The 24,632-nt window shown below is 35.8% G+C and overlaps 1 protein-coding gene across 1 annotated transcript in view; it reads left to right on the top strand.

The window, feature by feature from the left end:
- TANC2 (tetratricopeptide repeat, ankyrin repeat and coiled-coil containing 2) overlaps window positions 1–24,632 on the top strand; it is a 362,442-nt gene that overhangs the window by 216,205 nt on the left and 121,605 nt on the right. Inside the window, exons 7-8 of the mRNA XM_035026328.1 lie at window positions 382–568; window positions 13,299–13,562. Of these exons, the coding sequence (XP_034882219.1) occupies window positions 382–568; window positions 13,299–13,562 (451 nt within the window). The remainder of the gene's footprint in view (window positions 1–381; window positions 569–13,298; window positions 13,563–24,632) is intronic.

The raw sequence follows: 24,632 nt of genomic DNA, 5'->3' as shown, positions 1-24,632 counted from the left end.
TCCGAAGAAAAGTATTAACAAGACTTAAGTTCTAAGCCTTCAGAATAGCTTTATTGATAGGAAAAAGCAAGGACAACTTGTAGTTAATTAAAAATCCTTCTATGAATTTATGGCAGTGATAAAGAATATTTGTCACTAGAAATTTCTTAGGTGGAAAAACTGGCCACAGTCTCTGCTTATGTTAAATTTATCAGGTTGCACCTTAATTGTATGATGCAGAATCTCTTATCCTAGAAGGCAAAAAACAACTAGTACCTAGTAGATGTAAAAGCTATATATGTAGATTTTGTCCTTTTTCTCATCAAAGCATATGTTTTGCCATAAGATACATTTTACTTTAACAGCAATCAGTTTATCTTGTTTTTCATTCCGATTTTTCAGACCTCAGCAATCACGCAGCGGATAAGTCCCTGTTCCACCTTGACTAGTAGTACTGCCTCCCCGCCAGCCAGCAGCCCCTGCTCCACCCTCCCGCCAGTCAGTTCAAGTGCAACTGCCAAGGATTGCAGCTATGGGGCTGTTACTAGCCCAACCTCTACCCTTGAAAGCAGAGATAGCGGCATTATTGGTGAGTTGATTTTTACATTAATCATTTTGCAGGGTTTTTTTTCTTTTTAAAATAATTACATATTTTCCAAAATTCTGTGTTTGAATTGTTGAGAGAGATATATATAGAATGTGTCCTTTTCTTTTTAATGATGCTGGAGAGAGAAATAAAGGTAAACAAAATGAAAGCTATCCCTCCCTGCTTAACCACTCCTTTAAAGATATTACCTGACAAAAGAAGGGGTGGATAGAGAAAGTTTTGTCTACTTCCCCCTGTAAATTCATCTATCTGCCAACAGAAGTGGTTCAGAAAATGTTCATTCCTCACTGAACTAGTAGAGTTTGATGGAGGTTCTTAGTTCTTCATATATGTATTGCTTCTTGTATACTTATTAAGGGGAGTCAGTCAAATGGAAATGAGTGAAGTTTTGGGAAATGAGGAATCTGAAGAAAGGGAGTGCACAGAGAAGAAAACAGGAATGAGCACAGAATCTTAGGGCATGTTCAAATTGAGCAGGAAATTAGAGGTGGGAGAATGAGCCAGTGGACAGGAGTAGTCAGACAAATAGAAGAATTGGAGCAAGGCCAAAGAAGATAAAAGGTTCAGCAAAGGGATGAGGAGAGGTTGGTCAACAAATGACAAAAGCTGAAAAGGCCAGGCGTAAAGAAAATATTTCTTCCTCATTTGGCTTCCTTCTAAAAGTTATCAAATAAAAATACTTATTTATTTAGATGGTATAGCAGAGATTAATGCCATGGCAACTAAATATATCTCTACTACTTAAGTGCGTATATATCAACATGTGAATGTATTCATTTAAAATAAGTAGTAAATAAATGAAAAGAATAGTTTTTAAAGATTTTATTTATCTGAGAGAGAGAGAAAGAACGCACAGGTGAGCACAAGTGGGGAGGAGGGGTGGGGGGAGAGGGGCAAGCAGACTCCCCGCTGAGCAGGGAGCCTGCCGTGGGACTTAATCCCAAGACCCTGAGATCATGACCTGAACCAGAGGCAGATGCCCAACCCACTGAGCCACCCAGGTGCCCTGATGAAAAGAATATTTTTACAGCAAAGTTGCAGGATACAAAATGAACACACAAAAACCAGTTGCATTTCTACGTGCTAACCATGAACAATTCAAAAAGAAAATTAAGAAAATAATTCCATTATAATAACATCAAAAAGAATAAAATACTTAGGAATAAATTTAACCAAGGTAAGAAACTTGTACACTAAGACAAGTACACTAGACACAAAATATTGCTTAAGAAATTTTAAAAGATTTAAATAAATGAAGATATATTCTGTGTTCATGGATTGGAAGACTTAATATTGTTAAAGTGATAATATTTCTCAAAACAGTCTACAGATTCAGTGAAATTACTATCATAATCCCAACAAAAGTTCTTTGCAGACATAGAAAAACCCATCCTAAAATTCATGTGGAATCTCAGAGGACCCTGAGTAGCTAAAACAATCTTGAAAAAGGAGAACAAAGTTCTCCTTTAGTAGGACTTGCGATTAAAATAATCTGGACCTGATAGTCATGAAGATTTTTTTAACTACTACTTTTTTTTTTTTTTTAAAGATTTATTTATTTTATTTTTGAGAGAGAGAAGGAATGAGCGGGTAAGGGGCAGAAGGAGAGAGAGAGAGAGAGAGAACCCCAGGCAGACTCCCCACTGAGCATGGAGCCTGGCTCAGGGCTTGATCCCACGACCCTGAGATCATGACCTGAGTTGAAACCAAGACTTGGACACTCAACTGACTGAGCCACCCAGGCGCCCCTAACTACTGCTTCATTGTATTTAATACTATAGGACTTTCTGTGTTTCTCTTTCTTTTTGAATCTGTTTTCCTTCATTATGGTTTTTATCTTTTTCAAATTTACTGGTATAAAGTTGTCCAAAATATTCACTACCTACACAGGAACCTGAGCTAGAGAGCTGAGAGGAGTCCTTCCTTCCCCCTACCCAAATTTCTCATCCCTGGGTTTTATTTTCGTCTTTCTTAGTATTGCTTTGGCAGTCCTCGTTATCTTAGACTTAGATTAATACAAATGTAACTGTTATTTCTGCTTTTCATCTTGTCCTTTCCAGGTCTGTTTTTCACACAACCACCAAAATGAATTAACTGAAAACCAATTACTCCTTGGATTCCATTACCTAGAAGGTAGATAATGAACTACCTGAAAATCGAATCTGATCATATCACTCCTTTGACTCCCATTTACCTGTAAAATAAAGCCCAGGCCCTCCTGATCTGACCATGGCCAATTTCTCCAGCCTTCTGTCCCACTATTTCTAGCCCTGTATGTATTGTTCTAGCCGCATTAGACTTTATTGTTACCCTGATGCATTCCAGTTTTTTCCTCTGTGTGCTTTTGCTCGTATTGAGCATTCTGCCCGTAATCTCTCTCTTACATATGAATGACTCCTATGGATTTTTTAAGACTTTGTTAAGTATTCTGCCAGTGCTGCTACCACCACCTCCCTTCAATTTTCCGCTCCCACTCCTATCCAATATATATTCTTACTCCATGTTCCCAGTAACACCTGAGCATATAGATGTCATGGCATTTAATGTGTGGTATAATAATTACTTTTTAAACCTGCTTTCCACCATTCAACTGTTAATTTCTTATTAGCAGTTTATTAGTTTATTAGTGCTCTGTATTTAAATCCTGCCCTATTAGCAAAATGCACAAAAGTTATTAAATGTTTTAATTTATGCATTTTAAATTCCTTTATAGGTCAGTTCAATGTGATCCCTTGTCATGCACTGCATTTTCCACTTACAACTATCAGAATTTTAGTCATTCATGTGTCTGACTGTATCACTTGTATAGTTTGCCAAAATGTGTAGAATCCTAGTTATAAGATTCAAAATACTAGAAATGCAGACTTTCTGAAAAAATTTTTAAGTATTCTGAATGTAAAAAGTTCCTCTCTAGGGTTCTAAAAGATTTTAAATAACTGTGACTTATTTGATTCTGTGTAGTCTGGGTTCACCCCTGATGTGAGTTAATTTCTACCACAGAAAGCATTCTCTGCTCCAATCATAGCTTCCCTCCCCAAATTCATAACCCTTCTTAAACAGGTGGTGAAATGTCACCAACACCGTTGTCAGGTATTTGTATGGTAATTTTATATCTGTGACTCTCTTTTTAAATTTTATTGGTATAACTCTAGTAGTGTAACAGTCTTATGTATGTGCCTAATAGATAATACCACTAATGACATATAATCTCCTATCAGCTATATCTATATCTATCTATCTATCTATCTTTCTATCTATCTATCTATCTATCTATAGCTTCAAGCAAAAATCTTGATAGTTGTAACCTCCATGAGATAGATACCATTTTTCTATCCTATTCCTTTTTCATATTAAGTTTTAATAATGGTCCTTTTTGGTATGGTTATATAGCAGAATGAATTTAAGCATGGGTCCATTTTGTTTCTCCTCTTGTTTATCTGGAGGTCACGGTTCTTTCCAGAATGGTATAATTCTTGAATTATTTCTTTTAATCAAATATCAGAATGTTTTTAAGTCCTGGTTTTATTGCCAAATTTGGTCTTCTATCCTATAGCCTTATATCACTTAGCACCTACAAAGATGGAGTATCTGACTGTGCCCATTATTTGTGATTATGTTTTCCTAATGTTTCACATTAGTAAGTAAAAAGAACCGGTATTAGACTGGCAACCCCAGAAATAAGCATAGGGCTGGCCCAGTCTAGTTGTAAAATAATTCTGTCTTATATAATAGTGTAATAATCTTCCTTAGAATTAGAAAACTGAGATTCAAAAATAATTAGTCTCAGGTCACAAAGACAGTAAGAGGCAAAGCTGAGATTCAAGTTCAGGTCTGTATGACTATAGTCCAGTAGGATGTTGTATATTCTTTGATTCAAATTGTCACATTTTAAAAGTCATACCTCCCAGAAGGAAGGGGTCACGGGGATGAGCAATATCGGTAAAGGGGAGTGGGAGATACAGTTTCCTGTTACGGAGTGAATAAGTTGTGGGGATAAAAGGCACAGCATAGGGAATATAGTCAATGATATTATAATAGCATTATATGGTAACAGACGGTAGCTACACTTGTAGTGAGCATAGCATAACCTATAGAGATGTTGAGTCACTATGTTGTGTCCCTGAAACTAATGTAATATTGCATGTCAATTATACTCAAAAAAATTAAAATAAAAAAGCTACCCCTCTGGGTCATAAACTGAACATTAGATAATTTGAATTATTTTTTCATGTTTTCCTCAACCTGTTTTCAGGAAAGTGCAGGTTTATTTTTATTACTGAGTTTTTCCATTTATTGTTCTAGTGACTCCATCATCCTTCCCACCTCTCTAATTACTTAGCACTAAGTAAAATTTCAATAGCTATAATGTGGTATGTTTGTTAAGTCTGGACACTGCTCGAGGAGACCTAACAAAGCATTTCTCTTGCATATTGATCTAACTAATATAATAATAATAACCAGCATTTATTGAGTACAAACATTGAGCCAAGTACCACTATTTAATCTTTATAATGATCTTATAAGAAAATAGTTGTAAAGATTTCACAGGATCATGTCATTGAAATGATGCATAAGACTCGATAGGGAATGCTTACAAAATCTTTTAATAAAGATACAGCATAGCAGATAAAAGAGAATGCAAACAAGCAGAGGACCCTAGACTCTTCAAGTGCAGCTCTCCAAGTTCTTTCTTTAATAGGATGTGCTCTGTCTCCAGAATATAAATGACCAAGATTTGTATGAGGAATCTTGATTTCAGGAGAGCTCCGCAAAAGTTTACAGTGAAGATTTTTATGCCACTCTGGTCCCATAGCCAAGTCAGTTTGTCTAACTAAGTCCTCCAGATGTAAGGTGTCAATAAACAACTAGTTTGGGGTGCTGCAGGAGGAGTTTAAAACTTTAAAGAGCAAATTATAAATCATTAGTTATCTTGGCTAAGAATCAGTACTAGACTTCCAGGCAACCCCAGAAATAAGCATGGGAATGGCCCAGTCTGGTTGTAAAATAACTCTTATATAATAGTGTATACACTATACAGTATTTGTAAAATAACTTATATAATAGTGTAATAATCTTTCTTAGAATTAGAAAACCAAAATTCAAAAATAATTGGTCTCAGGTCATATAGTCAGTAAGAGGCAAAGTTGAGATTCAAGTTCAGGTCTGTATGACTTCAAAACTCCTGGTCCTAATTATTACAGAAGACTGCATAGTTCTAAAATAATTCTGTCTCAGGTTAGATGACCTAGAACTATTGTATGGCATTAAAAATTTAGTCTCTATCAACAAAAGTAGAGTAATGAGTCAAGAAAAAAAATTAGTCCTAGTAGTTTTAAAATATTATAGAAGACGGACAAACCAATTTTATTTTATAGATAGATAGATATTTAAAGATTTTATTTATTTGACAGAGAGAGACAGCAAGAGAGGGAACACAAACAGGGGGAGTGGGAGAGGGAGAAGTAGGCTCCCCGCAGAGCAGGGAGCCTGATGCGGGGCTTGATCCCAGGACCCTGAGGATCATGACCTGAGCCGAAGGCAGACGCTTAACAACTGAGCCACCCAGACGCCCCATTTTCATATATATATATTTTAAAAAATTTTTAGTATAGCTGATACACAGTGTCACATTAGTTTCAGGTGAACAGTGTAGTGATCCCACACCTGTATACCTTATCCTGTGCTCACCGCAAGTGCAGCAACCATCTGCCACCACACGACGGTATTACAATATCACTGACTATTATTTCCTAAGCTGTGCCTTTCATCCCCGTGACTTACTCAATCCGTAACTGGAAGCCTGTATCTCCTGCTCCCCTTCTCCCACTTTTCCCATCCCCCACCCCTTCTCTCTGGCAACCATCAATTTGTTCTCTGTATTTATAGGTCTGATTCTGCTTTTTGTTTGCAAACAATCCAATTTTAAAATGTACAAAAGACATTGGATAGACATTTCACCAAACAGGATACATGAATAATAAGCACAGAAAAAAATGCTCATTATAATCAGTCATTAGAGAAGTGCAAATTAAAACCACAATGGGACACTATGGCTCACCTACTAGAATGGCTGTTACCAAAAAAAGTACCAAGTATTGGCAAAGATGTAGAAAAACTAGAACCTTCATGTATTATTTTATGAAGTAAGCATAAACTTACCGTACAGTCTAGCAATTCCACTCTTTGGAATAGATCCAAGAGAAATGAAAACATGTCTCAGAAAGAAGCATTATTCATAATAGCCAAAAACTGGGAAGAATCCAAATATCCATCACTTGGTAAATGGATGTACAAAATGTGGACTATCCATACAGTGGAATACTATTTCGGCAATAAAGAGAACGAAGTTACTAATAAATGCCACAGAATGAATTGACCTCAAACATAAGGACTACATATTGTATGATTCAGTTTGTATAAAATTCCAGAAAAGGCATATTTATAGAGACAGAAAGCTAATCAGTAGTTGCCTGGTACTGGGAGGGGAACAGAAATTAACTGCAAACAGGCACAAAGGAACTTCTAAGGGTTATGGAAACATTCTAAAACTAAATCGTAGTGATGATTGCATTGATCTATAAATTTGCTAGAAATCACTGAATTGTACATTTACCGTGGGTACATTTTATAGTATGTAAATTGTACCTCAATAAAACTGGTTTAAGGGACACCTGAGTGGCTCAGTCGTTAAGCGTCTGCCTTCGGCTCAGGTCATGATCCCAGGGTCCTGGGATCGAACCCCGCATCAGGCTTCCTGCTCAGTGGGAAGCCTGCTTCTCCCTTTCCCGCTCCCCCTGCTTGTGTTCCCTGTCTTGCTGTGTCTCTCTCTGTCAAGTAAATAAATAAAATATTTTTTAAAAAAAATAAATAAATAAAACTGGTTTAAAAATATAGAGAGTTAATTTTATTCACAATAAGCCTGTTTATACACCTGTGATTCCTTCTTCCTCACACTGTCTCTTTTCTGGCCTATATGGCAAGACGAACAGATATGTCACATAAACAGTTTTTTATACTCTATACTGAGGTAACAATTTTTTTCTGTATCAAAGAAGGAAAATGGAGAAGGTCTCAGAGAAATTTCTTCAGTTACTTGAGACTCAATATTTTCTCCCTATCCTTTGTTCCACCTGGTCATTATTAGAAATAATGATAGATTAGGGAAACAAATATGTGTATTTTTCAATGAGGAACTGTGTCTTCCTTTCCAGGTCCATTCATAGAAACTTCACACATATGAGTGCTTGCTTAATCTAGGCCAGCTTACTTGGCACATAGACTACATGTATGGGCTTTGGGCTTTTGAAACTTTTAGTAACCACATGCATGAAAATATTACTGCATTCTCTGATGCTTCAGTTACCTTGATGACCTTAAATTGTATGCGGTCTCACCATAGAGGAATGGTTGAATAAAATAGGATGCATCCAAAAAAAATAAAAATAAAAAAATAAAATAAAATAAAATAGGATGCATCCATAAAGTTGAATAATATACAGACATTAGCCTGTTGTTATTAAAAATAGCATTTCATTTTGTGATTCATTTTTCTGTGTATAATCTCTTTTGTCACAGAATTGTCCTTCTTCTAGGATTAAGGATTTAGGACCTATCTTGTTCCTGTAGCCTGATTACATATTAGTTGCTCAGTAAAAATTTATTGGATAGGTAGATGAATGGAATTAACCAAAAGTCACCAGGTTCAGTGAAAAGCATCAATGAAGCAAAAATGCACAAAATTCCTAAGTGGGAATAGTTACCTAGAGAATTTTACTTCTGGTACTTTGTGTCAGTTGTCTATTTTTACTTTCTGTGCCCCTAAGATTCTAGACCATTGTGCATCATATAAAACTAAAGTAGGGTCTGTAGGCCACTGAATAATTCCATCTTTGGGTACCACAAATTAACTCACAATTTCTCTAATCTTTCCACCACTGATCAGGACTTTCATAATTTTTCTTGATACATCCCATAGTTTTGAAAAATTTTTCAGCATCACTCTATTTGTGATTATAGCAGTTTCTCATGTTTAATTTATCAAACATGCATCTCTGCCAAAGCTTCTGTTTAAATGAGGTAACTACTGTTATCACCCTTGATAAAATTCTAGCTATGTTTACAGAAGTTTGATGTTTTAGCTAGCTACCAGTTTTAACTAGCTACATATTATTTATAAATTACTTGAAATACTGAAAATAGTGAACCCCATTGCTACTTTCTCAGACCTGTAAAGGTGTAGTATTCCAGTATACTGAATATGCTCCTGGTTTATCAGGAGAAAAGGGTTGTGTTTCTGGGATATATACCAGGCAAAGACCATGCAGATACAGGTAAATCTTAGCCAAATTTGATTAGGGACTTAATAATAAAAACTTCTGTTGGACACAACACAAAAAAACATAAAAGGTAAGGGGTTAAATAGCAGACATTTTACATGTAGACAAGTCCTCTGGGAAAGAAGAGTTTCCATTCTCTGGCTTGATTCAGCATACTGACCCTAGCAGCTGTATGAACTCTAAGCTTCTTCCAAGAATTACAAAGCCAGCTGAATCACCACATCTTTACACCAAATGAAATATTATTTTCCAATTTTTACTGAATATTTACCAAATTTTACTGGAAAAAAAGTTTAAATATATTTTAAATTAGAGAATTTTCAGAAATTAGGATAAGGAGCATACGTCTGCTTTAAAAAAACACATTCAGGTACATACACACATAATATAAATATGCTATCACTGAACACATTTAGAAATTATAAAATAATGCTGTGGAATCCATAATAATCTCATTGGGGAAGGTACAGCATTATGTTTGGTGGCAAAAAGATTAGGAACTATTGGGCTGTTTATGACTGAAGGTCTGAATATATGAAATGAATTTTTAATTAAAGTGAGTAGTTTTGACTGTATACTGAAACATGACTTGAACATCTGGATTAGCTAGAAGAATATCCCATAGTTCCCAACATTTTCATCAACAAGACTTCCTTAGCATAGGTTCCTTAGAAAATAGAGCCTGAGACAAAAAGGTTATATTGAGGGAGTATATACTATATTAAGGCAGTATAAACCAAGGAAATTAGAGTAAATGGAAGAGGAGTAAGGCAGAAAAGGAGGAGAAGCAAATATAAGGAAAGGAATTACAGAGCTGGCAGAGGTGATTGCTTAATTCTACTGAAAGTCTTCAGAGAGACCATACATTTTTGAACTGTGGAAGGGGGAATTACAAGGTGATATTACTGCTAGTTCCCTTCTCACATTGGTATGTTAGCTCTAATAGGGTACTATTTCCCTGACTCTTACTGTTGCATGAATCCAGTAGCCCTACTGCATCTCATGTCTCCATGGCAGCCAGGAAGTCTAGAGATGGATGAGAGAGGCTATATGGCAGTACATAAGACAGTGGTTGACTTCTGCCCATGATTATCACAAAAGGCCAGGAATAGCCATTATAGCCAACCCTTCAGTCTGGAGCAGGATGTTAATAACAGGGACCCAGCTCCAACCCATGGGAATAGTCCACACCACTGCTAGAGTCAGTGTAGCCAGACAACAGGCAGGTGAGTACATTTAGAGTAGCAAACCCAGTTCAACTCTTGTACCACATAGATCAATCATTAGTACTCTCTTTTGGCATCTAGTCTCACCTGGAAGCATGATACTGTGATACTCAGTTCTTTTCTGAGAGGGGAGATCCAAATCCAGTTCTTCGAGGAGATGACCAGTTGCAGTCTCCCAAAAAGACTTGGAAAGGATTAGTAAATGAAGATTAAGTTCCCTGCTGCTCCTGCTGGTCCTGGAGTCCATACTGTATGCTCATCATCTCCCTCTTTCACCCATTTCAGAACAAAGAGTATCAAAATAGATTTCAGAATAAACAGTGATGACCTATCAAGGAAGGTCATTTCATAATGATAAATGGGTCATTTCATCAAGAGGAAATAACAATCCTAAATGTTTATACACCAAATAACAAAGCTTCAAAATGGCAAAAATCCAGAGATTTTAACTCTCATCTCTCAGTGGTTGAAAGAACAAGTAGGAAATCAATTAACATGTAAAAGACCTAAACAATTCCATTAATCAACTTGACCTAATTATTTTTTATAGAACAGTCCACTATCAATAGCATAGTTCAGATTCTTTTTAGGTATACATAGAAGATGCACCAAGAGACCATATTCTGGTTCATAAAACAAGTCTCAATAAAGCTAAATGGACTAAACCATTACAAACTGTGTTCTCTGACCACACTGTGTTTAAACTAGAAACCAATAATAGAAAAATATCAGGAAATTTCATAAATGCTTAGAAATTAAACATATTTCTAAATAACATGGGTCAAAAAAAATCACAGTGGAAATTTAAAAATATTTTTAATTGAATGGTAATGAAAACAAAGCATCAAAATTTTTAGAATGCAGCTAAAGAAGTGCTTAGAAGAAAATTTATAGCATTAGATGCTTATTTTAGAAAAGAAAGTTATTTAATTAGTGAACTAAACTTCTACTTAAACAAGAAAAAGAAGAAATTCAAATCAAAGTAAACAGAGTAGGAAATAGTAAAGTGCAGAAATCAATGAAATAGGAATAGAGAAAATCAGTGAAACTGAACGCTGGTTCTCTGAGAAAATCATATTGATAAACCTCTAGTCATATTAACCAGGAAAAAAAGAAGATACAAATTACCAATATCAGGAACGAAGAGGCACATCACAACAGACCCCACAAATATTAAAAGGATAAGGGAATGTCATGAACAGCTTTATACCAATAAATTTGACAATTTAGGTGAAATGGACAAATTCCTGGAAATAATATATGACCAAAGATCATTTGAGAAGAAAAAGATAACCTGAATAATTTTATAGCTGTTAAATATAAATTGAATTTGCCATTTAAAACTTTTACACAAGGAAAACTCTTAGTCCAGATGCCTTGACAGGTAAATTCTACCAAACATTTAAGGAAGACATAATACCATTTCTACACAAACTGCTCCAGGAAGTTGAAGTGAAAAGAACACTTTATGAGGCTAACATTATTTTAAGACCAAACTTGACAAAGACATCATATAAAAAGTAAACAATAGACCAATGTCTCTCATGAACACGGACATAAAAGTCCTTAACAAAATTCTAACATTGAATCCAGCAGTATGTAAAAAAGGTAACAAGGACAATATATAAAAAGGATGTGTCAGGGCTCCTGGGTGGCTCAGTCAGTTGAGCATCAACTCTTGATTTCAACCCAGGTCATGATCTCAGCGTCCTGGGATCAAGCCCCATGTTGGGCTCCATGCTCAGCAGGGATTCTGCTTGAGGATTCTCCCTCTCCCTCTGCCCCTCCCCCCTGTACACACACACTCTCTCTCTCAAATAAATGAATAAATCTTTTAAAAAGAAGGGGGGGGTGTGTCACAAGTAGGTAGTGGTAGGGAGCATTGTCATCTTTGAGAAGCCTAATGGTGACTGCCTTCCCCGATGGAACTGACAGGGAGATGTTGCCTTGGAACTGGACTCCCTTAGTGAGGATACAGAGACCAATTGACAACACTTAATTCTCAGATGCAAGGACGACTTACTGTAAAGAGGAACAAAGCTGGAAGGCAACCAGCGTGTCTTCCTTTGTAACTCATATTTTTCCCTGTTACTACAAAGTCCAGAATTCCGTTTACATTTCCAAAGAGAAAACCTCACTAAAAGGGATTGTGGAAATTACCTAATAAACTTAGGTCTCTTCTTTTAACAACAGGTACGTTGAAGATGTAAGAAGAAAATATGAACTAACTTATTAAAAACTCTCCTGGGATGACCTCTTTTATTCTTATAATTATTGATAAGATTTTTATAATCTTTATTTTAGTGTTTTTATTCCTTGCATTTCTAGGGTTGATGAAAATTTTTGTTTTTAAGTCCTGTTAATAATTAGTGGTAAGACTAGAAAAATTCTAGAAGCCCTTTCAGGTTTTGCTTGATTTCATTCAGGGCCATCTAGGGTTAGAGCTACAGGGTAGCTGTACAAGGAGGCCCTGTACTGTCTCCTTATTTGGACAGATTATTTCTGCAATATATCCTATATATCTACTTAAGGGACCATTTGTTTTTTCTAATTCTTAATTACATATAAGGGGTCAGGAAATAAATTTAAATGAGGGAAAATAGGGGATTAAAAGAGAGTAAAGATCTTTTTGAGATTTTGGGAGCTCTTCAGCAATCCATGAAAATTATATGAATTCCCTTTGTGACGAAATTCTGAAATTTTTAGCATTGATAGGCTCTAGTTGTAGATCTTTTAGCACTGATGTATGAATGTGTTTAGTTCCACTTAAATAGAGTTGTTAAATATATAAGAGAAATGAGAGAAAATATGTAAGATATATTGTGCTTTCAATTATTTAAACTTCATGGTGGAGATGAAATGATCAGTAACTTTTTAAAAATAATATTGCTACTACTCTTATTAGCTAGTCATGAATTTGGATAGTAGTAAACAGCTTAATCTCTAGGTTTGTGGGGTTTTGTTTTGTTTTGTGTGTGTGTGTGTGTGTGTGTGGTTTTTAAAAAAATTTTATTTTATTATGTTAATCACCATACATTACATCATTAGTTTTTGATAGTATTCCATGATTCATTGTTTGCGTATAACACCCAGTGCCCCATTCAATACGTGCCCTCTTTAATTTTTAACTTGTTTTACTCTCTTTTTCAGCTACGTTGACAAGCTATTCTGAAAATGTAGAACGCACAAAATATGTTGGGGAAAGCAGTAAAGAATTAGGGTCTGGAGGAAACCTAAAACCTTGGCAGTCTCAAAAATCCAGCATGGATTCCTGTTTGTATCGAGTAGATGAAAACATGACAGCTTCCACCTATAGTCTGAATAAGATCCCAGAAAGGAATTTGGAAACAGTTTTATCACAATCAGTACAGTCTATTCCTCTGTATCTTATGCCACGGCCAAATTCAGTAGCAGGTAAGATTTTTCTAAAAATTGACCATTTTTCTGGTGTATATACTGAAATGAAAGTAAATTCTGCTTTAATAGAATTTTCCATTCATCTTCTTTGACTAAGCTGTTCTTTTGTGTTTGGGTAATATGCATGTGTATATCTTTTTGAACCTGGGGAAAGGCTCATATTCAAGTGGTTGTTTAGTTCTGTTCCCAAAATGTGTAACAGCATACATAAAATGAGAAGTAAAACCTATAAAGTATATTATTGAATTTCTAAATGTATTTTTTTCACATCCAAAGTCTTTGAAAGGATTTCAGTTTGAGGTTTTGAAAACGTTAGTTTTAAAAAACATTATTAAATTGATGTGTATTTCAGTAGAAGTTGTATTATCAGAAATCATTGTCCATAGTTTGAGGGAGTGGCAGACAGGCAAGAATTCAACTTCCTAGTCCAGGAGCTCAATATTTTCACAGTACCCTAGCCATCCCATCATAGAAGAATCACCAGGTACCTATATTGCTAAAGAATAGCTCAAATACTCCTAGCAATTTCAGTCATAAAGGGAGTATGGAGTCATTATCCTTTGGCAGCTGTCCAGAATTGATGTCAAAGGATATTGTTTATACAGCTAAGTTGCTACTTAATAATTCAGACCAGGAGCTTTTGCAGAATAGTTGGGCATTTTGGCATTTTCAAAATGCAACATCATCTAGACTTTTTACCTACTACGATATCATAGTTATGTTTGTCTTTCTTATTTGCCTGATGAATGCCTGAAAGGTTTGTCTCACTGACACAGGGTAATAAAATACTTATTGTAGTTAGGAGCTCTTATTTCCCAGGTGTAATGATTTATTTTATAAAGATGATAGTGTGATGCTTCTTGCCTTTGTACCTTTTCTAAAACATTAGTCTTTGTTCCATCCTCTGGGAGACCATCAGCATCAGTCATCACATGCGATAATGTGGTGATGGCTCATCTGGAAGATCAGTAACTGTAGGTGATTTTAGTATTAATTTTTCAAGATTATTCACTTTAAGTAGTGACAGAAACTTTTCTCTCTTAGGTTCTTTGGAATATGTTGATCCCCACTAATGATGTCATATTAGAGTCCTAGAATGCTCTAACTTAGAAGGTGCTAAGCAAATTCAGTCTTTTCGGAAGAGAAACATTTAAATCCTTGCCTGCATAAAACTGAGGAAATATAGCTACCAGCCTTAATGGTACATCCCACTTTACTTCTTAACTAAGCTGCAGTGATTTCTAAGAAAATTCTGTCTCTAGGGGCACCTGGGTGGCTCAGTTGTTAAGCGTCTGCCTTCAGCTCAGGTCATGATCCCAGGGTTCTGGGATCGAGCCCCGCATCAGGCTCCCTGCTTCGCGGGAAGCCTGCTTCTCCCTCTCCCACTCCCCCTGTTTGTGTTCCCTCTCTCGCTGTGTCTCTCTCTCTGTCAAATAAATAAATAAATAAAATCTTAAAAAAATTCTGTCTCTATTATTGAAGAAGGGCACTGAGCACTTAGTAGGAGTCAGAAGTATAAGCTTCTCTTGTCCTCTTTTTAGTTTAATGGAGAAATTATAAAGCACTTTGCCCTTCTTGAGCATAAATATCTGTGATTCATTATTTTACCTTATGCAGATACTAACCTTAGGTTGTACAAAGAGTTGTCCAGGACTAATTGGCCAAATAATATCCTTCCCTCACTTTCTCTAAAGTTTTCTAACACTATGACTTTCTAGAAATTAGCACAAGGCAACTGTCAGAAGTATCAATGAGTTACTGGTTACTTCTCTAATACATATAGAAGAAACTGATTGTATAGCTCTCTCACAAAGAATAGAACCCAGCTTTCTATACCAGGTATTTTAATCACCAGGTAAAAAATGCCAGTTGAAATGTTTTTTAAAAAACTTAACAAAGCAAACAACATTTTATCAGGTGAAGAGTATCTTCTTTCTTTTACATGGATTGTAAGATTTTCATTTATTTAGAATTTTATCTTATAAGAGCTAATATTCTAGTTACTTAATAAAATCTTTTAAATTGGTCAACTTTCAGGGAATTGTCATCCAATCTGTGAATTTTGGGGGCTTCTAAACTACCTCTCATGGTATATTTTTTGCTAACTGCCATTTAGCAACTCTACCCCTCGTAGGCATCAATATATTTGTGGTTACACTTAGACTTCAGTAAGGTTTTGCATATTCTTTGGGACACTGACTTCAGCAAATATTAAGATAAGAATTTTACAGAGAATTACAGGATGGAATTCTAATTGACATCCATTGCTGTTTTTGTAAAATAGTCAGCTACAATGTGATGACTGCTATAATGCAGTAATTTATAAAGTACCATAGAAACACAGAGGAGGGAAGCATCTGAGCGCAAAGGAAGAGGGTAGGGGCGCCTGGATGGCTCAGTCAGTTAAGCATCTGCCTTCCGCTCAGGTCATGATCTCAGGGTCCTTGGATCAAGCCCCACATCAGGCTCCCTGCTCATCAGGGAGTCTGCTTCTCCCTCTCCCTTTGCCCTTCCCCCTAGCTCATGCTCTCTTTCTCTCTCAAATAAATAAATTAATTAATTAATTAATCTTTTAAGGGGGGAGGGTAGAGAGGAATAGAAGACATCACAGAGAGGGATGAGTGAGAAGTCACAAGGAAGACAGAAAAAAGAGGAAAGAGGCACCAAGAAGTTAAGGAACTTGGCACATTATTAACATTTCAGCATGACTAGCACCTGGGGTACAGTGAAGGAATAGTAGAAAATGATGTTGCAGGTGATAGCAAGGAGCTTATGTGCTCTGATGATAAGTATTGGGTTTATTTTGTTGCTGGTTAGTATAAACAGGAGCTGTATTATCAAATTTGCAGTTCAGAAAAATGGCTATATACCCATCCATGTAGGATGGTCTGAAGGAGGCGAGCCTGGAGTTAGAAAAAATAATTCATCAAAAGCTTGTGGTATTATGCAGAATTATAGGGAGTGAATCATCAGGTATCAGTAGAGTTGAGAAAATGCCTTGGGAGATTTTCTTCTTTTAAAAAACAGCATTTATTAGATTTTTTTTTTTTAAATACAGAGAAATACAAAGAAGAAAACAAAACAAAAATGAGCCATAGTTTCCTTGCCCAGTGGTTCCAGCTGACACATTCTAGAAATTAAAGATTCATATATGTTACATAATAAATATATATAAATCAAATAAAAATTCAAATTCAAACAAAAAATACAAAAGAAAGAGCCACTCCCCTCTCCATCTAGTACCTCTCTCCAAAGGTTAATATTACTTATGAGTCTTTAAAATATATATATTAGGGGTGCTTGGGTGGCTCAGTTGATTGAGTGTCTGCCTTTGGCTCAGGTCATGATTTCAGGTCCTGGGATTGAGCCCCGCATCGGGCTCCCTCCTCAGCAGAGAGTCTGCTTCTCCCTCTCCTTCCCGCTCAAACTCTGTCTCGCTATCTCTGTTGCTATCTCTCTCTCTCTCTCTTTCAAATAAATAAATAAAATCTTTAAATACATATATAATACATATAATATCCAGATTATATATGTAATACATAATATATACCTATATATGATTATAATATATGTAAGAGACATGGGAGGTCAAAAAATCAGTTGGATTTATAGAGGGGAAATGAAAGTATATGTTCTTACAAAGATGTACAGCTTTATTTGTCAATGGCCAAAAATTGTGAACATCCCAAATGGCCACCAGCAGTTGAATGGATAAAGAAATTAGAGCCTATCTTTACAATGGGTACTACCTAGCAGTAAAAAGAGATGAACTATTGAGAACTGCAGCAACACATACAAATAAAATAGTTACACTGAGTGAAAGAAGTCCGATAAAAAGGAGAATATACTATATGATTCCACTTATAAATTCCTAGAAAACACAAAGTAATTTGTAGGCACAGGGTGCCCTTCTACAGCACAGCCATCTGCATGTGCTCCTATCACCCAGCTCTTTGTATTGCCTGTGGGAATTCTGCCTTAGAAGAGCAGCTCCAATGTTGATACTCTGGCTTTTGCTGTTCTTCTGAGTAAGGAAATGTCTTTCATCTCTGATCTAGATGTCTCATGTCTTCCACCGTCCCGGCTTGTTAGAAGTAGAATAAAATACCAGATCCTTCCCACTTCCTGGCAGTGAGATACCACTCTACCCGATAACCACAAAATTGAAAGGAATGACAATGCCAAGTGTTAGTGCGGATGTGATGCAATTGAAATTGTCATACATTGCTAATGGGAGTATAATAATAAACTGGAACTAGCACTTTGTAAAGGTGCTTGGCAAAGTCTATTAAAGGTGTCTAAAGCTGTATATGCATGTTACCTAAAACCTATCAATTACACTCCTGCATAGAATGGCCATCAAAAATAAAGCTGGCTGGCTCAGTTGGTAGAGCACATGACTCTTGGTCTCAGGGTCATGAGTTCAGGCCCCATGTTGGGTAGGGAGACTACTGGCGGGGGGGGGAAGTCCTTATATTCACCAAAAAATAAATAAATATAAATAAATATAAGAGTGTTCATATCCATTTTATTCATAATACCCAAAAGCTGAAAATCATCCGAATGTCCGTCAACAGTAGACTGGTTTAATAAATTTTATACAACAGTGAAAAAGAATGCTGTACCCACGACAACATCTTGGAGAGGGCATACTACATGAAATATGTATATTTATATAAAGTGTAGAGAAACAAGACAAAACTATGTCATTTCTGTGGTGATAGAACTAAGGTAGTGGTTACCTTTGGTGGGAATATCAAGGGAACCTTCTATATCCTGATTGAATGGTGGTTGCATGGGTATGTACACATAAAAACATTTATTGAGCTATTCACTTAAGATTTATATAGTTAACATATATAAATCGTACCTCAATTTAAAAAATGTATAAAGTATTTAGGCTTCTGTCTTTCTAGAAGAATTTTCCCTTTGGTTTAGAGATAGTGGTTCTTGGTGACATAACTAGATCTTTGAAGAAATAGCTATTTTTAATGTTGACTAAAAATCGTTTAAGTACCAGACTCTTGATTTCGGCTCAGGTCATGATCTCATGAGATCAAGTCCCGTGTTGGGCTCTACACTGAGTGTGGAGCCTACTTAGGATTCTCTCTCTCCCTTTGCCCCTCACCCCTCTCTCTCTCAAAAAATAAATAAAATAAATAAAAATGAAAAATAACCTAGTAACTCCAACAAATGGATAATTTACTAAAAGTATTCCACTTGTTGAGACCATAAACCTAGGATCAGTACCCAAACTGGCCAGAAGTGATTCTAATTGCCACCTTAGTTCTGTGTTAGCCTAGATAAAGTCCTAAAGCAGCAGTCTCTGTGTGAATTTATCCTTTTTTTAAAAAACAATTATTTGAGTTAATATTTTACATATCATAAAATTCACCAATTTCAAATAATCCACCCAATTTAGTAATTTATAGCATATTTACTGAGTTATGCAACCTTCACCATAAATCAATTTTATTTCTTTATTTTTTTAAAGATTTTATTTATTTATTTGACAGAGAGAGACACAGTGAGAGAGGGAACACAAGCAGGGGGAGTGGGAGAGGGAGAAGCAGGCCTCCCGCAGAGCGAGGAGCCCGATGCAGGGCCCGATCCCAGGACCCTGGGATATATCCCAGGATCCCATGACCTGAGCCAAAGGCAGACGCTTGACAACTGAGCCACCCAGGTGCCCCCACCATAAATCAATTTTAGAATATTTTCATCATCCCAATAAGATCATGTCGTGATGACATGGTCCTCTTGTCTATTTAATATTAATTTTATTCCCATCCCCAGCCCCAGGCAACCACTAATGTATTTTCTCTGTAGACTTACCTTTTCTGAACATTTTCATATAAATGGAGTCATATAGTCTGTGGTCTCTTGTGTCCGGCTTCTTAGCATAATGTTGTTGAGGTTCATCTATGACATAGCATGTATCAGAAGTTTGTTCCTTTTTACTGCAAATAGTATTCCTTTGTTTGCTTCTACCACATTTTATCCATTCACCAGTTGACGGACATTTAGGTTTTTTCCAATTTTTGGCTATTTTGAGTAGTGCTACTATGAACATTCGTGTGCAAGTCTTTGGGTGGACATATGGTTTCATTTCTCTTGGATAGATACCTAGGAGTGGAAATGCTGTATCATAGGGTAAATTTATGTTTAACTTTTTAAGAAATTGCCAAACTGGTTTCTAAAGTAGCTGCACCATTTTACATTCCCACCCATAACGTATGTGTGGATTCCTGTTTCTCCACATTCTCTCTACCATTTGTTACTGTCTTTATCTCTTATTATAGTTACTTGGGTGGGTGTGAAATACTATCTTGTTATAGTTTTAATTTGCATTTTCTTAATGACTGATGATGTTGAGCTTATATTCTGTGCTTATTAGTTATTCATATATCTTCTTTGGTAAAATATCTTTTCAAACCCTTTGCACATTTTTTTATTGTTGTTGGGTTGTTTGTCTTATTGAGTTGTAAGCATTTGTTGTATATTCTGGATACAATGCTTTATCAAACAATGGGTTTGCAAAATATTTTCTCCAAGTCTGTTGCTTATCTTTTCACTTTTTCATTGATGTATTTTGAAGCACAAACATTTTGATCACATCAATTTATCAAATTTTTCTTTTTTTTGGATCAGGCTTTTGGTGTCATTTTTTATCTTTTTAACAGAAAGTACACTGTTTATATCAAATATCACAAAACAGTGATTTTTGTTACTGAGGTTTATTTGTTTTAAATTCAAGTATTGGAAAATATTTTCTATACTCAGTTAAATTCTTTCTACCCTCTTCTTTTCCCTCTCCTGCCCCTCCCCCATGTTCAAAAAAATAAGAGGGATAACATTAGCCTATGTTGCTATGCCCATAGACCATAACTGTTGATTATTTTTCCATTTATCACAGTGTTCATACCATAATTAGGGCCTTTCTGGCTAGCACAGATTTTCAGATTTTTAAGTAATACTGATCATGCTTGTTCAAAAAAAGGGTAAAAGGTAAATGTACCGTCGGAAGCCAGATAGATCAGGGGTTCCTGGGTGGCTCGGTTAAATGTCTGCCTTTGGCTCAAGTCATGATCCCAGGTTCTATGCTCAGTGGGGAGTTGGCTTCTCCCTCTCCCTCTGCCCCGCCCCCACTTGTGTGCTCGCTCTCTCTCTCCTCTCAAATAAATAAAATCTTTAAAAAAAAAAAAAAAAGTTTAAAAGGGGAAAGAAAAAAAAGAAGCCAGATAGATCTGTCCTAGAGAATAGGATTTTATACTGTCAGTGCAAATGGACTGTATTGAAGTATGAGCATACTTCATCAGAGAATTATTTCTTGTCATTGTTGAATGTAATATAAACAGATCTAGTGTTGCTGCAGGCAAGTCGTAGGTCAGGGAATAGTTTGTATTGGATTGTTTTCTGTATCTGGAAACCATGGTGTCAGTATCCTCACAAAGAGGCAGGAAAGTGAACTATAAACCAGAGGGCTCAGTTATCTTCAAAATTTAATAGATTATAGGTTGAAAATGTTTCCAGAATGTGGAGAAATGAAGTTACTTTCACAAGGAATTGTCATGCTGTGTAATGTTGTATAAATATTACTGTGTAATGTTGTATAAATATTTGATAAGACCACAACCTCTGATAGTTAAAATGATTAGGTATCTAAATCATTTTTTAAAACAAATTTTCTTAGCTCTGGAGGTCCTCTCTAGATATACTCTAGATATAGCTCTTGCTATAGCTCTAGAAATACTTATTTTCCTTTATTTTCTAATGTGCACATATGAGTGGTTCCCCAAAGTGTGGGAAGATCAAATACTCAAATCTCCTTGGTGAACAGTAGTAACTGAGGATTTCAAATACGAGATAGCTTAAAATAGAGGGGAAAAAACCCATTATATTTATTTATACTTATTAAATTACTCTAAGCATATGAACAGTTGAGGGAAAAAATAATGCCAGTTATAAAAGACCTTGTTCAAATCCAACTCTTAAATTTCCCTTCTTTTTAAAACTTTATCTCAGTATGAATAATGTAACTACTTTAGAGACGAAATAATGTTGAATAATGATGTGAAAATACCATTCACGTCACTTTAGAAAATCTGGGGGAATAATCGTTTAAATGGTCATTGCTGTGTTACAGACTTTTCCCTGCTTGGGGAAGAGAATCACCCTCTTTTGCCTGAGCTCATTGGTGTCTTTATGGGGCCATATCTTCTGGCAGGACTAGGAAATTGTCAAGGAATTATTTAAATTAATTTGCTGCATTGAACTCTAAAGAATAAAATTGTCTTTGTTATTCCATAAGACCCTTGATTTTAAAAAGAATGGGAAGGACACTTTTATAACACTTTACCTAGAAGAAGTGGGGTCAGTACATATGCAAATGTTTATGATGATTTTTTTTTTAAACTTTTTTCTGAGCTTTGAACTCATCTGCAACATAAATGGAAAATATATATGTAAGGAAATTTTTAAAACAACCATATACTCTTTATTAACTATTAAAATAGAAGTCTGATTATTGTAAGTATAAATATATTGATCCATTAGATTGGTCCAAAAGCTGTATACTTTCAGAAGCATAAAGATTCAAACAAGTAAAGTCTGTACTTAGATGTACCATTTAAAAGCTCCACCATATACCACATATGAAGGTAGTGCTATTTACTGAAAATAAAAACTTCTAACTCGAATGACAGAATGATTAAAGCTGAGTTTTGGCAATCTCTACCATCAAGGCTTGAGTTTTTCCTGGAGTAGCTCAGTTTTCTGAGTATAAATTCAGATGTAATTACATGTTTAAAATTCTAAGATGCAGAAAATAAAAACGACTGTCTTTTATTGTTTTCAAAATGTAAATCACTACTGTATGTTTATTTTTTTAAGCTCGTTGTGTTGGAAGGAATTAGAAAACCTTGTGGACTTGCGGTTGCATGGCAGAAATTATCAGAGAGTAGGATGTCTCTGGTCATCCTTAATGTCTTAAAATGAGATTGGCTGGGAATTGGAGGGATGTGGGAAGTAGGAAATACTCACTTGCAGCAGTTGTCCTCAGTGCTTTGTGTGAAAATGAGGAGTCTGTCAAGGAAACATATAAGCAGTGGAAGTCAGTTAAAATATAAACTCTCACCATCTACTTGTTAATGTTTGGAGCTGCACGTTTTCCTAAGAAAAGGATCTTAAGAATCAGGTAAATGCAAAATGGGAATCATGGGGGATTTAGATGAATCCAATCAGAAGCTGTAATGGAGATTTTATAAAGAAGAAAATACGGGCTTTTCAGCAGTCAGAATGTTGGCTTTATGAATCAAGGGTATAAGGACAGCAGAGTGGCTTCTTGCCCAGGCTGTAGCAAACATAACATCATTCCAAGCTCCCTGCTCAGGTCAGCCAGCATGACAGTCGTGCTACTAAAATCTGGTTTCACTAGTGACAACTGATATAAGAAGAAACAATTCAGACTGGTTTCATACTCAATATAGAGTTGCCTCTGGAATGTTTTGTACCAAATGCTGTCTGCTGGATTTTTTTCTGCCCACTTATTTGTTAAGTTATTTTGACTTCAAAAAAGTATGTCAGTTAAATGTTCTATAAATGAATCAGCTGTTCCAATCCTATGAGATCTCAAAAAATATATATATGCTCCCTTTTCCCACTTCCCTCTTCCTTCTCTGAAAACAAGGATTTTTAACGACATAAGTTTTACTTAGAGATAGATTTTATGTAGAAGTTTACTTTTTAAAGCATTTTCTTTTCACATAAAATTTTTTTTATTGTAGATTTTTTTTCCTCTTTCTTCAGTTCACTTCGACTTACCTAGTTATCTCCTACGCCTGTATCTGGAAAGTGTTCGTTAAATATTATAGTAGTAATTTAACTTGATGGAACTGTCTCAAAAAAACTTGCCAGGACAGTTTCACAGTAAGAGTACCACCGTGAGGTGGGAATATGGATGTCCCTGTAGATCTGCCGTTGGTGTTTGTATGGGATGAAGATATGCAAGACATCTTTGCTATCGCCACCTCCTTCATCCTTAGCTTTCAAATAACCCCCTAAGACAAAACCTAATTTGTCATTCACTGATCATTTAAATGTAGCCAAAACACAAAGTGTATGTTAAATACACTTATTCAGTTATTAGACAAGTGTTTATTGAACTTGTACTGTATATATGGCAGGCACTGTTCAAAACACTTGAGAAACATCAGTAAACAAAACAGAACTCCCTCCCCCCCCTTGGAGTTTACATTCTAGTCAGAGAAAATAAACATAATAAGTAAGTAATTTAGTATGATAGTATGATAGAAATATGTGCTATAGAAGAGGGACCAGCAGTACTTGAAGGAAGTTTATATGAACATCATTGGAGCCGAGCGTATTATCATAGCGATGTCTAGTAAGCATTAAACAGAGCAATGAGAAGGGTGAAGCTAGAGCCAGACATATATCTAAATCTAGGTAGGACTAGTCTGGAATTCAGTTCTATATTGAGCATTATGTGCAGGGTACTCTGACTTACTCTGAAGGGACAGGGTTATCAAAGATAAATCAGACATTGCTTTCTTGCCTTCCAGAACCTGCTATAACAAGGGAAGACAGCCACGTAGGCAAGTAGCTGAATAACACAGGTTCTAATTAGCAATATATGTATGTGGTTGCTAAAGGGGAGAAGCAATTAATTTTGACTGGAGGATCAGTTAGAGAAGCAGAGAAAATGCAGCCTGAGCAAATTTGACAGAGAGTGAGATGTTTGACAAACTACGACAGACTTCTCAGAAAGTGGCTTGCAAATGGAAAAGACTCAAGTGATCATGAGGGAGAGTACCCCTATACAGCTAATACAACAAAGGGCCACAGCTAACAGACTTCTAGGTCTCCTGGTTCATCTTTCCAATATTTGTCTCATATCCCTTTAAATAATGGGCAAGAATTTTGAAAATGATGAAGCAGTGAGAAACAAAATAAGACTAAGGAGAATAATGATTTAATAAGGGATAAAGGCAGTGCAAAAATATTTTGGATTATTTGGTAGAGGAAGTTGTGATAGATTCAGAGATCAAC

The sequence above is a fragment of the Mirounga leonina genome, unplaced genomic scaffold (genome assembly GCF_011800145.1).
Source record: "Mirounga leonina isolate KUSES-001 unplaced genomic scaffold, KU_Mleo_1.0 Mir_197, whole genome shotgun sequence".
In the NCBI taxonomy this organism is placed as follows: Eukaryota; Metazoa; Chordata; class Mammalia; order Carnivora; family Phocidae; genus Mirounga; species Mirounga leonina.
Note: the sequence above shows the minus strand (reverse complement) of the source record. Positions and strands in the feature narration are given on the sequence as shown.